At 33.5% G+C, this 17425-nt stretch overlaps 1 protein-coding gene across 4 annotated transcripts in view; it reads left to right on the top strand.

Annotated features, from left to right (window-relative positions):
* The window catches only part of TRPS1 (transcriptional repressor GATA binding 1), a 300371-nt gene that overhangs the window by 49006 nt on the left and 233940 nt on the right, over positions 1 to 17425 (top strand). For all 4 annotated transcript variants that reach the window (XM_074201304.1, XM_074201303.1, XM_074201301.1 and 1 more), the window contains one exon: positions 3030 to 3958. In XM_074201304.1, the coding sequence (XP_074057405.1) occupies positions 3032 to 3958 (927 nt within the window). In that variant the 5' untranslated portion in view covers positions 3030 to 3031. The remainder of the gene's footprint in view (positions 1 to 3029; positions 3959 to 17425) is intronic.

The following is a 17425-nucleotide window of genomic DNA, read 5'->3' as shown; positions in this document are numbered from 1 at the left end:
AAGCATACATATATGCATATACACAATACTTTTTCTAAGGATCCTTTAGAGTAGCAATCAACTAAACAGACCACAGAATGAAGAGAAGTAAAAAGAAGCCAATGAAAACAAAAAGAAAGAAAAAAGAAATCATAATAAACTTTGAAATTGTTATTATTTAGCACATCATTCTTCTCCCCGAGCAAGAACAACACATTCATGTTATATTAGGTGCTCTATTCAGCATAAATATCTAGTAACTCCTTTATACTCCAAAAATCTATCCATCAGTGGGATGTAAACTGGAAAGATAATTATTGTATTGCTTATTTCATCAAGTCCTGAAGATATTAGGTGAGTCTTAAGTGAACCTTGATCCAGACTAGGCAAGACTACTTTTTTAGATTTAGTCAAAATATTTTTTTCTCATTGTTAGTGTGTTTTAGGATAGATTTGATCTTAGCACCTTGTTACTTCTAATTTTGTCTTTGTCACAAATTGCAGAGCTATTTTTTTGGCTTTAAATTTTGAGCTCCATGAGGACAAGAATTATTAGTTTTCTATTTGTATCTTCAGCACTTAGCACAGTACTTTGTGCACTGTAAATGATTAATAAATACCGTATTCATTCATTCATTCATTCATTGCTCAGTTGTTCCTGAATCTAGAACAGAAAAATAATCATTACTAAGTTGGGTAATTTATTTAGGAAATAGAAGCTAAGTGGTAATTTTAGTGAATATAAACACTATCATTTTTTAAAAGCCCCATCCTTCCTACTGTTTTTGATAGTCTGAAATTTTCTTTTTTTTTTTTTTGGTGTGCTAGTGTTAGAATTTTGATGAAGTTGATATAAAAGGAAAATATTCAATGGTATGGACTATTGATATATGACCAAGAGAAATATAGTACTTGATAGTTATCAAAGCCATCAAACAAGATGTCAAGTTATGTAAAAAGTGAATTAATATTTTTTAGAAGACATGGTGACAAACATCAACCACCAACATATTAGATGGAGAAAATAAAGCTCCAAAATCAATACTCACTCTGAAGAGGTAAACATTGGATGAAAAGATTTAATACAATATAAATTTGATGAATGAGCATTTTTAGTGTCTTTTTCTAAATTAGAAGAACCATTTGATAAGCAAAAAAATACCCTATAAATATTTGCTGAACTATTGGTATAGTTTATGGATAATTTACTTAACTGGTTAGAGCATGGTGATAATAAGGACTTTAATATAGATGAATTAATTGTTTTCTGCTCCCTGGCCATCAACGTCATCCTAATCCTAGCCAGTCATCTTTCTATTACATGCTCTTTGTAACTTAGAGGTCAAAATGAGAAAATGTGGTTGGATCAACAATCTCTTTCTATTAGTAGAGGGTATGCTTTCAAAAAGCATATAACTTATGGTAATTAGGTCATCGCTGTATTTGTAAAAATTGATTATACATTTTAGGGACGAGCATGTAAATACAATGACTTCAGTTTCCAAAAGATAATAAGTAGCAAACTTTAAAATTTAATTCAAATAACAAAAAAATTAAATTGAGTATTTCAGGACTATTACTTTATTGTAAACAAATTACAGTAGTATTCCTATAATCTATTTATTAGTAGTTAGGTCTTTTAAAGGAAAGATTCTGTAATTTCATAGTTAGAAGGAATATCTAGTAACTATTTCTGCCAATTTATAAACTGTCAGTGTATAGTCACATAGAGTTGCCAAGTTGTATTGACAGATGAATTTTAACCAGTCTTCTTGCCATTGAGGTTGACTCTAGCAATTATGCAAGCTGCCTCTTTATTGTGAGCAATAAGAAATGAAAAAAAATCCCAAATGTGTTTAAAATCTAATTGAATCATTTTGGGGATATTTGCTTTGATGTTTTTGTGAAACTCAGAAATCTGTTCTTATAGCAGTCTGGTGGTAAATAAGGCTTATTAGACTAGGCAGTGATGCTGAACTATCCTAGACAACATTAGATTTAGTGCCCTCCATAGCACTTAATACTTTTACAATCGGTGATTTAGAGAAAGAAAAGCACCGGAACTTAGTGGGCTTAACCACAGATGATTAGATAAAGAGTTGGTAGAAACTTTAGATGTCATTTATTTTAACCCCCTCATTTTACAGATATGAAAACTGGGGTCCATAGAGGTGAAGTGATTTGCCCAAGTTCACATAGCAAGTGCTGCATTGCCTTCTGTTCCCTGCCTCTAACCTTTACTGACATCAAATATGATGGTGTCCATCTCCATAAGCCTCAAGGAAATATGTCTGACAGATTGTCATTGTGATTGATTGGTACTGGTTGACTGGTTCAGAAAAGATATGGTTGAGTTAGTGTGTAAGTCATTGTAGTTGGCTTCTAGTATAGGTTTAGAAGCCCTAAGGGTCTTGACATATTTGGACTAAATTAAGTTTTCTACAGAATTAGTTAAGAGAACAAATTAGTTCCATAACCCTAGGTAGATTTATGTATTATGCTGAATAGAGTCCTAGTAAAACAATGCCCATTACTTGTAACCTTATTTTCTTTAGTCTTTAGAGCAAATCTAATGTATCTTATGGCATCTTCATATTTTTTTAAGGTTAAGTATTCTATACATTGATATCTGTTTTCTTGATAATGTACTCTTCCTGCCTTCTTGGTTAAAGGAGTATTTCTTTTGAACTCCCATTTATATTCTAGTTGTAAAATTTAATAATGTTAGACGTCATGAAATGTTATTAGCACATTAAAATATCATTGAAGGCAATAACTTGGCAAAAAATAATTTGCAAGAGACAATCTTCAACTGGCCATATTCACCAAAATATTTTAAAGTGACCACTCCTTGTGAGAGAGATATTGAAAAATTCTATCTGCATATTTCAAGCTTATTTTTGTGATTTTTGAAAACAATTAATTGCCTAGACTGAAATTCTTAACACAATGCATGTTATTGACTAGGATAAGTAAACTATTAAAATTCTGATTAAATAATGGGTGACTCAAAGAATCTCTAAGGTGATTTTTGCCTTCCATATTTACAGATATGGTCCGGAAAAAGAACCCCCCTCTGAGAAACATTGCTAGTGAAGGCGAGGCACAGACCCTCGAGCCTATAGGTACGGAAAGCAAGATATCGGGAAGGAATAAAGACTTTTCTGCAGATCAGATGCCAGAAAATACTGACCAGAGTGACAGTGCAGAAGTGAACAACAAGGAGGGTCTTTGCCTGCATGTCCAAGATTCATCTTCCAGCATTAAGAAGGACTTAAAAAGCTCAGTCCTGAATGAGAAGGCTGGCTTCAATTATGAAAGCCACAGTAAGGGAGGAAACATTTCATCCTTCCCTCATGATGAGGTGACAGACAGAAATATGTTGGCTTTCTCATCTCCAGCTGCTGGGGGAGTCTGTGAGCCCTTCAAGTCTCCTCTAAGATCAGATACAGATGACACCCAAGATATATCTTGCACCCCATCAGGGGACCCACTGGAGACAAATGAAGAACAAAAGATGTCACCCAAGGCTACAGAGGAGACAGGGCAAGCACAGAGTGGTCAAACTGATTGTCCAGGCTCCAGCCCAACTTCAGTGGCCTCAAAAAACCCACAAGTGCCTTCAGATGGGGGTGTAAGACTGAACAAATCCAAAACTGACTCATTAGTCAATGATAATTCAGACACGGCACCTCTATCTCCAGAGCTTCAGGACTTCAAATGCAACATCTGTGGATACGGCTATTATGGCAATGACCCCACAGATCTGATTAAGCACTTCCGCAAGTATCACCTAGGATTGCACAACCGCACCAGGCAGGATGCTGAGCTTGACACCAAAATCTTGGCCCTCCATAACATGGTGCAGTTCAGCCACTCCAAAGACTTCCAGAAAGTCAATCGCACTGTGCTTTCCGGTGTGCTCCAGGACATCAATTCTTCCAGGCCACTTTTACTAAATGGGACCTACGATGTACAGGTTTGTCCTTTTTGTTAATTTCCCAGGAAACATCTATAATGGAAGCCCCCACTGTAAAAAAAAAAAACCCAAAAAACCCAAAGGTAGTTTAAAATGATGTCTGTCTGCCTATAAAAGGCAGGAAAGAAGCACTCCAGATCTATTTAGTTCAAATGTTTGTTCAGGGTTAGTATTAGTCTCTCATCCTGAGCACTAGTTCCAAACTTTCTCTCTTCTATTATGTTAGGATAAAGCCTTCCACAGAATCAACCAAGCTTCATGGTTTTGGCTTTATATCAGAGTAATGTGATATTTACATAGGCTTCCAAAAATGTAACTAATCTTTCTAGGGCTGTGTGATCATAATTCATGCCTTGTTATAGATAATAAGTCTTTAGCTGTAGGCTTTACCTCAGTAGAGTTCTTACTTGGGTCCAGAATTTAGATTTGGCTCCATTATACAGGCTACTATTGGTAGTAGCTTTGGATCACATTAAAAGTTTCATAATTAAACTTCAGAAAACAGCATTTTTAACAATAATTTGGAAATTTAATTTTTAAAAATAAAACTATGCAGTAAAGCATTGATATTTGCTGCAAATATGGTTATTAGAAAGAGTACTGAAAATCTCAATGACTTGGCATGTTACTTCACTTTTATTACTTCAATTTCCTAAACCATACAGTGAGGGGTTGGTCTAGATATGATCCCTGAGCCATCCTCTCTTTTAAACTGGTACACAGACTATTTTAAGTATAATACTTTTTTTTAGGTTTTTTTTTGCAAGGCAAATGGGGTTAAGTGGCTTGCCTAAGGCCACACAGCTAGGTAATTATTAAGTGTCTGAGACCGGATTTGAACCCAGGTATTCCTGACTCCAGGGCCGGTGCTTTATCCACTACACCACCTAGCCACCCCAAGTATAATACTTTTTTTGATGAACAGTTTTGGATTTAGATTATGAAATAGTTGAGCAAACACAGGAATAACTACAGCAATAATAATCACTAGAATTTATAAATATTATCTCCCTTCATCTATCTAAAAATCCAGGGTGGTGAGTGCTCTTTTATACCCATTTTACAGATGAGGAAACAGAGGTAGGCAAAGGTTAAATGAGTTATCCATGGAATATAGCTTTAAGAATATGAGGCCAAATTTAAACTCAGATCCTTCTGATTCCAGCATGCTCTATCCAGCTTACCACTTAGTTCTTTTTTCACCTCTGTATTAGAACTACAAAAAAAGTTCAGCCATCCTGAAGAAAGAACTAATTATCTGTTGTCATTGTTATTTTTAGCATAGCAGATACCCTAATCAGTTTTATAAAACTAATTAGAATGCAAATTAATTACTCTTGTCATTTTTTTAAATTTATTTTTGTGCCATGTGATCAGGGATATTTTAAAATTTTTGTTATTTAATATTATTTCTCTTTGGGAATAATTAGGAACATTTTCAAATGGAATGAACTTCTCTGGTCTTCTTTCCTTCTATACATTCACTTTAGAAGATCAGTCATTTGGATAAGCTGACAACAAAGGTCACATATGAAGTAAGTTAAAATGTCAGCTCAATTGCTAGAGCATGTTCTCCATGGTCTTTTGCATTGACCTGGTACCAATTAACAAAGAGAACTCAAAGCAATATAAAAAAATAGCAGGTATTAAATGCATCTCATCATGCTTGCAGGAAATCTCAGCAAAGGAAATATAAGAATACTTAAGTTATTAGAATGGAAGCCTTTAGGAAACCTAAAAACCTAAAAAAAAAAAAGAGCTTCATTTTCCTGAATTCCTCTAACTTTTTTTTTTTTTGCATTATGAATTTTTCCAAACAGAATTACTTCTGTGGAACAGCAAATTAAGCCATTTTAGGCATTATGTATAAAATCTCTAGGCTTTGAACTGCTGTCTTTTTAAAGATCAATTCACTGTCTTATGTCAGATGCACTTTTCTGTCAGACTATAATCGAAAAGCAAATATGTGATTTAGATAAAAGGGTTGGGAGTGAATCATGTCAGAATGTGAAATGATGTTTTATAATTAGGAAGTAATATGATGTTAATACCTGGATTTCCTGCTAGAGTTTCAGTTGACTTACTCTGGGGACATTGTCTGAGAGAAACTGATCTCTACTGTCAAGAAGGCTCTAAAACTAAGATTGCTGAGGCCTTTCCTTGCAGGAATTCAGATTTTTAAACACACTTCCATTTCCCCCAAACAGCTATTTTGTTAGGTCCTTGGTTATTTATAGTAAAGTTTATGTTTGGTTAGAATGAGCTGGACACTTTTCCTCGGCAGTGATTTTAGAAATAAAACAGATGTGTGAGCTATCTTAGTTTGAACTAATAGAATGAGAAATAAAACAGCTGATCCTAGACTATACTGTCTACTAAAGTCTGACAGCACATACTGCAATGAAGACAAAAAGTGGTAGGAAGCAGCCTGGAGATAATCTTGTTAAGATAAGTCTTTTCTCCAGAAAAGAGTATTTCCAAAAATAGGACCTATGCAATATAGGTGATTGTTTAAAAAAAAATTAGATTTGAAACAATTTTTCAAATGCTAATTTCCTCCAGTTAAGAAAAGAAAGTTAAATGTGTTTCTTTGTGTTCAAGGCTATGCTCAGATCCCTTTGCATCTCTCCCAGATGTTGCTGCAAAAAAAAAGTTTAGAAGACAAGTAACTGATTAATATTTTTATGCTTATATTAAATGCTGATCCATTCTTCTATTCCCCTAAATAGAATTTAGGGAAATCCCAAATGCTCCTTAACAATCACACATAAATATATTGCAAAAATACCATTTAAAGAGAGCTCTCCCCCCTGCCCCCAGGCACTTTAACTCCTGGAAAACTGGCTACAAAGTTAAATACTTACAGTGTAGCTTAGCCAGAAATTCTTCATGTCCTTAAGTAATTCATGGGCTTGCACACAGGTTCATGAATTACAGTAATGCATTTAATCCTTTTCTTTTTAGATCAAAATGAATTAAAATAATAGACTAATAAAATAGGGAATTTGTTAATCCTATTGCACTTAAGCTGCCTTATTTATTTGTTTGTTTGTTTAAGATAGCAAGACTATTGGTGCTTTATGACAGATTTATGATAATTTAAGCAGAGGAAAAAGGAATAGCAGCCAGAGGGAGGTGATTTAAATTACTCTGTGGTTTTGACCCCTATTATGTTTAGACAAGGACAGTTTAAAGAAATTTTCACTGGCTGTTAAAGAGTATTAATTCTTTGACTTTGTTTATGTAGAATGAGGAAGTATAATTGAAATAAAGAAGTATTTGCAATGGACATGGCATCTAATAATAAAACTACCCAGCTTCCATTTTCTGGAATGCATTTAGTAACAGGATAGTGTAGTGTTTAGCAAGCCAGACTTTGAATCAGAAAGACCTGAATTCCAATCTTGCTTCAGATACTTTTTTTTAGCTTTGTTATTGTATGATAACCTTGCTCAGCCCCAATTTCCTCATTGTAAAATAGAGGTGATAATACCTCCTATACTGCAGGATTATTAAAAGAGTCAAAATTATTAATATGTGGAAAGCATTTCTCAAACCTTAAAGTTCCAAATATATATGAGCTTTATGGAGGGTAGTGCAAACACAGACACTGTCTTTGTTAGTTTAATTTTTTTCAAAAGATTTCATCAAGACATAGATACACATATGAAGAAATGCCCATGTATGTATATATAAATATACATAGACATTTTATGCACATACACATAAATACATACACTTAGAGAAAAGTTCATATATGTATACAAACATGCATACACATACATGTACTTATAGGAATACATATTAATAAGGCATATTGTGCATGTGTGCATATATAGAAGTCAGGAATATAAATGTGCACACATATGTATGTGTTTGTGTAATGCCAAACAATAAACTGCTTTGTACCTGATATGTAGGGGATTAATAAGATAAAGACAGCCAGTCTTAAGACATATAAAACCAAAACTTTTCACTTTTGGTGAATTAATTAGATTTGCACATATCTGGATATAGCAAATCAAAATGAATCAGAAAATTTGCCCCAACTCTTTTTACCTTTCTTTACTAATAAATCAAGAGAGAAATTATAGATGTCTCAGAATTCATTAGCTTGAACAGCATCTCAGTCTCCTAATATTTAGAATTACTTTGACTTCTACTCATACTCATTAGAAATATTCACTCCAGTCATGAACTTCAGCAATATAGGTAGATCAAGTATTTATGAAATACTTACTTTTGTGCCAGACACCTGGCTAGGTGGATGAATAAGAACTTGCATGACCGTCCCTCCCTTTCAAGGAGCTCATACTTTACTACTGGAGGAGACACATTTGTAGGAGCTGGAAAAAAAAATACCATTCTTAAGGGATGGAAATAGCCCAGAGGCCTAATCCCAGGCAAGATAAGGCAAAATCTCACCCATGGGAGTCCAGGTTCCATACCAAGAAAGTAATACAGTTAGATAATAATTAGCCTTTTATTTATTTAAATTGAGTTCTATTTAGTACTTGAGGTCCATTTACTGTCTAGGAATAATATCAGGAGATTGATTTCTTCTAAAAGGTTTTACCACTCCATCATTTTGGGACTGTTTTATTGGGTATATTTTTAAACACATTGCTAAATGAAAGCACCTATTATTGAATGATAACTTTACTTTCTCATTAGGGCTTTATATGCTGTGTGTTAGGATTGTTTGCATCATCTTTATGGGGGGACTCTTAGCCTTAGGATGAGATTATAAAACAAGGATTCTTGTCAAGTTCTTCCCACGGGAAAGTAGTTTAGACCTTTAAATGTTTATAAATTTTGATGCATTTGTGTGGTGTACATGTAGTCTTTTCATTTAAGAAAACTTTATGAATTTTGAAACTTTCAGAATTCTGAAGGAGTCAGGTTCTACTCAAACTAGTAAATTCATTTTGACGTATAGTGACATGCTAATGCTGGGAGAATATCTTCCAATTTGCTTATCAGTGGCAGACCTTTATTTGACCCTGATCATGGAGTTTTTCTTTCCTGTTTGGCAAATACTATTTTCTAAGCAGGAAGAAAAGATTTTAGAGATAATAAATTTTATATTTGAAATAAAAAAAAATGGGAACAAACTTCCAATAGGTTTAGAAGTCTTAATGGACACATTAAGTATCCATGCATTGAGAAAGATAATTTGGAAAGTAAAATCTTGCATGTTTGCACATTTTATTCCTAGCCTCAATTATATTTAAATTTTATTTTTTAAAAATGATATCTTTTTTAACATCCCATCTTCCTTTAATATAGAATTAGAATTTATTATATATTAGTAATTCCTTTTCCCCTCTGCATTGAGCAATATTATACTTTAAAGAAGCTGATGAACTGGATTTGAGTAGGTTTTGACTATCTATACAGTGCAACATATTTAGTGCATGAGCAAACATTTATTTTACAGACTTTGATATTTGTTTCTAACAATGCCACATCCCTTCCCATCAGAGCTGTGTAGAGATCTGTGTTGTTTGGGGTGGGGTAGCAGCTAGAGAGGTTATGTAAAAGTTTAAATAAATCATAGCTACTTCTCCTGCAAAGCACTCTAGGAGAATAGGTCATAAAATATTCAAATCAAAATATGATTTAATTTACAAATTAAAACACAAATGCAAAATTAAGTGTCAAATTGGGTTTGATCTATGTAGATGGCTAAACCAGCAAATTGAGTTCATTTTTTTTTTGCTTATTATCTAGATTGATCATCATCACTAGTTAAATTAATTCATTGGTAGCTAAATGTCCTTTTTTTATACTGTGCTTTGTAGTCTTAGAAATGTCATATTAAACTCATGGGCTTTAGAAAATTAAATTAAAGAAACACCAACTTGGAATCAAATAATGACCCAAATGCATAGAGTTTAAAAAAATCATTGGGAACACATGGATCTGATTATGAATTTAGCATTAATTGTAGCACATCCTGTTTTTAAAATCTGATAATACTTCCATAATTGATTATTCTGGTTGAGCACATCTTATGTGCTCATTTTACTTTGCAGGTATCCAGAACTAGTACACTGGATGCCAAAGTAAGGATCCAAAAAGATTTTAGAATGGTGGCCTAAATCTAATATGAAATTTAATAGACAAGTTAAAAGTTCTTCCATTTGGGTTCAGAAAAATAAATTATATAAGTATAGGATCAAGAAGAATGACTAGATGACAGAGTGTCCAAAAATACACTGGGGTGTTGTGTTTTTTACAATCTCAATATGAGTCAATATTGTGACACAAAAACAATAGCTAAATAAGGTGTATGTGAGGGGGGATACATAGCATTAAGGACATTAAATATCAAACAGGATTTTATATTTGATCATAGAGATAATAGGAAGCCACTAAATTTTACATGAGTAATGTGCTTTAAAAATAGCTTAGACTGTTGAGTAGAGGATAGACTAGGATGGGGAGATTTCAGATAGGGAGAGCAACCAAAAAGCTATTGCAATGGCACCAGGGCCAGGGTGGTAACATTTTCAGAACAGCGAAAAGAGCCAAATATAAAAGCTCAATAATAGCAAGATAATTACTTGTCACCAGACCATTTTTATTAGAACTGTTGAAAAAGATGGGTAGAATGGAATAACACAAGTACCTAATATCTCCATAGTATTCTAAAATTTCATTTATTATTTATTATGTTTTTATACCTTTGCAATCCCAAGATAAGTACTATAGATAATCATTATTGTCATTATATAAATGAGAAAATGAAGGTTAAAGTTCATGCAAATGAGTATCTCAAGAATGATTTAACTCAGTTTCTATATGACTCGCAAGAACTGTTTATCCACTATTCAAACTAGTCTTTGTTTTTCAAATCTCTTCCACTTCTAATTCATCTTAAACCCAATCCAAACAGTGATTTTCCTAAAGTGCAGGTCTTACTATGCCCCTTGCCCAATTTTTGAAAGTTTCACTGGCTCCCTAATACCTCCAGAATCAAGAATCCTGTGTGTCACTGAAAGTGTCCTTGATAACCTGGCTCTTTTTTTGTCTTTCCAATTTTCATACATATTATTCTGTCATTTACCATTCCCATAATTAGATATGATGACGCCACATGAGGTTTCTCATTCTTTTCAATCATTTTCTAGAATCTGTGCACTTTTAGTGAATGTTCCCCATGCTTTGTAATGCTCCTCCTCTTCACCTCTGTCTAGTTTCACTGACACTTAGCCCTGACTCAGCTCAAATTCTATTTCATGTAAGTAACTTGAAAGCAGACAACTTGTTTTAGTCTTTATTTGTATTCTCAGTAGTTAGCAAGGTGATTGATACATATTAAATGCTCGATGAATACTTGTTGACTGACTATCACACTACTAATGGAATCTCGGGCTGAAAGAAAACAAAAACTCTCTTGGATAAATGACTCAGTAGACCTATTGTTCTCTGCATTTTTTTAGAAGACATTCAAAATATAGTATGATGTTCAGTTCTGAGTCTGTCACTTTGAGAATGATTTTAACAACCTGGAATTTGTTCTAAGAAGAATAAACAGATCTGTTAGAGGACTGGAAAACAGTTCTTCTGAGGAGTTGAAGGGCTGAGTGATATGTAGCCTTGAGAAGAGAAAAGGTGTAAAACTTAGCAGTGTTCTGTTAAGTGGAAGAGGTATTTGACTTTTTTAGTTTCAGAGGATGGAACTAGGAACCATGAACAGACATTATGTTTAGATTCAAAGTAAGGAAAAATTCCTAACAGATAAAGAGAAGTGGAATAGACTTGTCTTCACTGAAGGTCTTCAAATGAAACTTAGTCATCACTTGTTAGGGAACTCATAGAGGGAATTTCTTTTCAGGCAAGATCTGGGCTGACCTCTTAGATCTCATCTATTTCTGAAATCACATGGTTTTATAAATCTGGGATATTAACAATTAGTTACATGAATTGAATTTAAGTACAAGCAATTAGGTTACTTGAGGAAATTTCTGAGTACCATTCTGCTAAATACATTTTTCTTCCAGAGAAGAGAAATCATTGCAAGAATCAGGAGGGAGGAAATAAGAATACCATCTCACTCCTCCTCAAATGTGTGTGTGTGTGTGTGTGTGTGTTTGCATACATAGGCACATGCATGTTCTAAAGAGATAAGATGGATAAATAAACATATGCACATAATGAAATGGAATTTTTTTTTCATTTTTTTCTTTTAGGATTTTGCAAGGCAAATGGTGTTAAGTGGCTTGCCAAGGCCACACAGCTAGGTAATTATTAAGTGTCTGAGGTCAGATTTGAACTCAGGTACTCCTGACTCCAGTGCCAGTACTCTATCTACTGTGCTACCTAGCTGCCCCAATATTTTTCATTCTTATAGGAATATAGAACTATACTAGAGCCAGAAGAGACTTCTCATTAGAACTAGTTTCTACTTCTAGTTTCATTTTGGATTGTCTGCATTTGCCTTCCCCCTACCTTTATGTTTGTATATGATAATCAAGAATTGATCTTTTTTTTTTTACTAGTTCTTTTTCTTTTTTTCTCTTTCTTCCCCTCCTTTTTTCTCCTCCAACTACATAATTGTTTCTCTTTCTTCTTCCTCCTCCTTCTTTTGTTCTTCCTCTTCCTTGTTCTCCTCTTCCTCCTTGTAATACAGTGTTCTTATAAATTTATGCTCATAGTGGAAGTGAACTCAGTGCTTTGAGCCTATACAGATATTTTTATGATAATAAACTATTGCTATTCAGGCATTAGTAGAAGAGATATACACACATCTGTGTGTGTGTATATATATATATATATATATATATCATATATATGCTTTGAGTCTATACAGATATTTTTATGATAATAAACTATTGTTATTTAGACATCAGGAGAAGAGGTACACACACACACATATAATAAATCAGCAGATGGAGGGGTAACATTGAGAAACTATACCCATATTTGGTGCAAAGTTTTAATTAATTCAGTAAATATTTACTAAGTTCCTATATGTGTTACAGATCAAGACAGAATAGCATGGTGAATAGGGTATTTGACTCGGAGTTAAGAAAGGATGAGTTCATAGCCTCCCTCAGACATTGATTCTATACATGTAACTATAAGCTAGTCACTTCATCTTTTTTTTTTTGCAAGGTGAATGGGGTTAAGTGGCTTAACCAAGGCCACACAGCTAGGTAATTATTAAGTGTCTGAGACTGGATTTGAACCCAGGCACTGCTGACTCCAAGGCCGATGCTTTATCCACTACACCACCTAGCCGCCCCCTCCCCACTTCATCTTTCTGAATCTTGGTTTCCTCAAACATAAAATGGGAAAAATAAGATATTTTTGGTAATGATATCACAAGATTACTCTAAAATTCAAGTGAGACAACATCTATTATGTGTGTTTTAAATTTCTAAGCACCATGTAAATATTACTTCTTTTAATACATGGGCCAAATTTAATTTACCTAGGTCTCTATGTCAGGACGCTTGGTTAGATGAACCTAACTAAATGAACTCTTAAGACAAATGGAATTTTGCTCATAGTAATTTTGTTCTCCCATTCCTGGGATTTATTTTTACTGCTATCTTAGTGTCCTCAGAAATGAGACTTTTCTTCTCCCTTTGTTTTCCAGGATATGGGGATTCACATTCAGATTCAGAAAGTTAGGGATATTATTAGACTTAATGAATAGCTTATCTATGCCTCAGATTAAATTTATATCCCACTAATTGAGAACACATTTCCAAGGATCTGTGATTTAATAAATTGTCCAATATTTTTCCTATTCATTTAGTTACCAGTCACATCATGACTTGATTATGTAGGTATAACTGTGAAGATTAAAAGATGAGGAGATGTACCTTTTCCCCATTTGAGTTTTTATACCTATGCAATGACATTCTTATCTACAGCCAATTAACAAATATGAATGCGTGTGGTGATAGGAAAAACAAAATCAGAAAGTCTTTGGATTGCTTTTTTTTTAGTGTTTTACAGACCCCCCCCCCCCAACTACAACTCAATCTGCCTGGCTTTGTTAACTCCTGTCAGTGATGAAAATATAAGGTACAGTGAGGTATTTGTGAACTTCTTGAATAACTTGTTTGTAAAAAAAATATTAAAATACAGTTGACATATGTTATTTATATTTAACACAAATATCCAACACTATTTGAAAGGGACATTCTTCCCTGAGTCTCTACTGTGAGTAAGGGTATTTGAAAAACATTAATATCTTAATGTAAATGTTTTGTGCTCCATACAAGAAATATTCCCTAATAGGTCATTAATACCCAGTGTGGTTAAACCTTGCATTTTTATCTTATAATTATTTCTAGAGTATACAATCAGATTTCAATTATTTGCCCTAATATGGAGGAATGCCATGAATAGTCCATCAGTAATTTCTATTTTAGTTTGGAAGTGTGTATGTTTGTGTGTAACTGCCATAATGGTTAAATTTCTGCACTTGTAATTTGTTTAGATGTACCTAAAGATCAGTTTTCATTGCTTAAGCATACACAGCAATTCAACACTAGAGAAAGTGATCAGGGCCGTGCTGAGGGGCAAAATTGGTTTGAGATTGCATTCAAGAAGTGATTTATTTACATGAAGTTGCTTAAGTTTGTTGTCTTTTTTCTGAAGTTACTTACTGCTCTTACAACTTCAGTGCTTTAGGTTGTTTTAAAATCTACAACCTCCATTGGTGATGTTTGTACTTCATTCTTGAAGAAGCCCATGACATCTGGGAGGTGGTGACAAACAAATGAATTGGATTTGAGAAAGGGGGTGCTGTGCCAAGTCACCAGCCTCACTTTCTCCTCCAAAGCCATCTGGATCCAATGGCCATATATGGATCAAGATGACTGGAGATGTCTCTGTGTGACAATCAGGATTAAGTGATTTGCCCAGAGTCATATAGGTAGTGTGAAGACTCCTGTCTTTCTGACTCTAAGGCCAGTCTCTATCCACTATGCCCCAGTTGTCCCTGCTAAGCCCCCAATGATTGCTAAAGAATTTATTTACTACAGAGAAGGTATATTATCATTTTAAAGCATTCATTCTATGACCTCAAAACATAGATTATTGGATATATGTTCTACATTCTTGATTATTACTTGCAATACTTTCTGTCAGGCTAATTCCTTATTCAGAAGATTAATTATATTTTTTCTAGTACTTTTGAACCTGGTAAGAGATTACTGTGACTCCTTACAGAATACTATAAATTTAGAAGGCTATGCCAATTTTTCCAAGATATATTTTTGAAGACAGAAAAAGCCTTAAAATAAGATGGGTGGGTTTTTAAATCAATGTTCAAACTCCAAAATTTCCATCCATTGAATAAGAGTCATCTTAAATTGGTCCCTTATAATCTTCTCCACTGCAATCAGTCATAGTTCTTGAGGACACACCACATCTGAAGAAAAGATTGTAAATCAGTGTTTTCAGTTCAAACAACTTCTTTCGTTATGGTTGGGGATAAGTACTGTGTGTTACAGTGTCATTTTCAGTGGTCTGAGTTTTTTTAAAATCTTTTCCCTTTGAAGTGTTTTATGTATTAGTTTTATAATACTGATTACTGTTTCACATTAATGCCAACTGTGTTGATTAAGAGAAAAAAAATAAGAAGAATAAAAGACCAAGACATTTAAAAGGAACAAAAAATTCCTTTATTTTGAACTCTATTTAATGAGATGTAGCAAAATTTATATATATATATATATATATATATATATATATATATATATATATATACTTCTTTAAACAAAGGCTATAAATACAGCACATAAAATGAAAAGCTTTTTTAAACCAGGTTAAAAATAGAATATAAAATTCTGACCTTTATTCAAAAACAGTTCTGCCCTATCATAATTTTCAGAAAGTGAAAAAATTCAGCATAGTAGCAATTTGATGTCTGTTCTGGTTCTTTTCATTCCATAATAGGTGTGCAACTTAAATCTTTGATGAATCTGTGATCTGATTGATAGGAGTATGCTCCCCTCCACAGCAGATCGCAATTTACCCATCTTTTCATTCTCTGCAACATTTTTCCATGTCTTCATTTATTTTCCATTTGATATATGGGCAGTGAACCAGGAGTTTTCCATTTAATTTTTTCACATTACCTTTGGGTGACTATAGTTTCTAATTTTTTCAGAAATTGTGTTATTTAATGGTTCTCTATCATCTAATTTTCCTAAAAGAATGATTAATTTAAATATTGTTTCAAAAGATTGACTTGTTCTAGTTAAAAGTAACCAGGTCCATTTTCTTCCTGCTATTGAATTCTAGGCCTAGCTCATCATCTGTCTTCAGTGTCTGTCCAAGATTTACATTTTGATGGAAAATCTGTAGCTTGTTCATTGACTTGTTTATCAGAGTATAGACAAAAGATATTTATCATATCACTTGATTTTTGTTACATATATAATTAGACCAAATGAATTGAGTATTTATGGATCATATTTGGGAGAGTCTACATTGTTCTGGGGCTTAATATCATTAAAATAATGTTATCAGCATCAGTAGTATCTGAAAGATCACCATTTTCAAGGAATTCTCTTTGAATTCTCCCTTACACATTCTCTATGATAATGGAAAATGTCTTTGGCGAGCATTCCTCTTCCTATTTTATAACCTAATTAATAACCTGAATGTCATGGACAACATTATATTGAATGTTAATGATTCAAGAAATCGTATATGAGTTTTACATGTTTGTGGGGAGATGCCTTATTGGAGGAGAACCTTGAAGACAAGGTTTCATTTTCCAAATCTGAAACTTTTCTACATTTAATAGTCCAAAAGCACAGAAATTACTTTCTACATATAAGAATTGTGTGACTATGAAGACTTCATTATTGTGACCACAAAGATTTGCTATCATTTGTAAAAAGATAGGCAGTTCTTTTCACATGCCTTAAAACATGCACTCTCTGTGTGGGTTGATCATTCTTATAAACATTTTCTAGATATAGGATAAGACACAAATGGGTCTATGTGGTAATACTTCCTTCGGCTTTTGGTGTCATCCCCTCTTTCAGATACCTGAGAACTAGGTCCTTTATCACTTTCACAGTTGTATTGTCTCCTACATGCACCTCCTGCTTCCAGTTGTCCTAATATCTAGCTGTCCATATCATCTTTGCTTTGTTTAGTGTTATTATTTTTTCCTCATCTTGTATTTGAGGGACTGAACTGTTAATGGGTCAAAGTATGAAGTTTTCATTGTCGTTGAAAGCTTGCATCTTTCTTTTATTTACATTTCTATTCATTGTTCTCCACTCTTTTTTGTATCCTCAATTCATAGAAACAGGATTAGATATTAAATAGCTTAATGTGTAAAGGCAGATATAATTTGTGTTGTTCTTGAAGATATATACTCCTCTATATCATGATTATAGGACCAATAAATTATTTTATATGGAACGAATGCAGAGTGATATAGAGAAGCAAAGGACAGCGCACTGGGTCTTGAGTCAGGAA

This window comes from Macrotis lagotis, chromosome X, assembly GCF_037893015.1.
Source record: "Macrotis lagotis isolate mMagLag1 chromosome X, bilby.v1.9.chrom.fasta, whole genome shotgun sequence".
NCBI classification, from domain to species: Eukaryota; Metazoa; Chordata; class Mammalia; order Peramelemorphia; family Peramelidae; genus Macrotis; species Macrotis lagotis.
The sequence above is the reverse complement of the archived record's forward strand: the minus strand, read 5'-3'. Positions and strand labels throughout refer to the sequence as shown.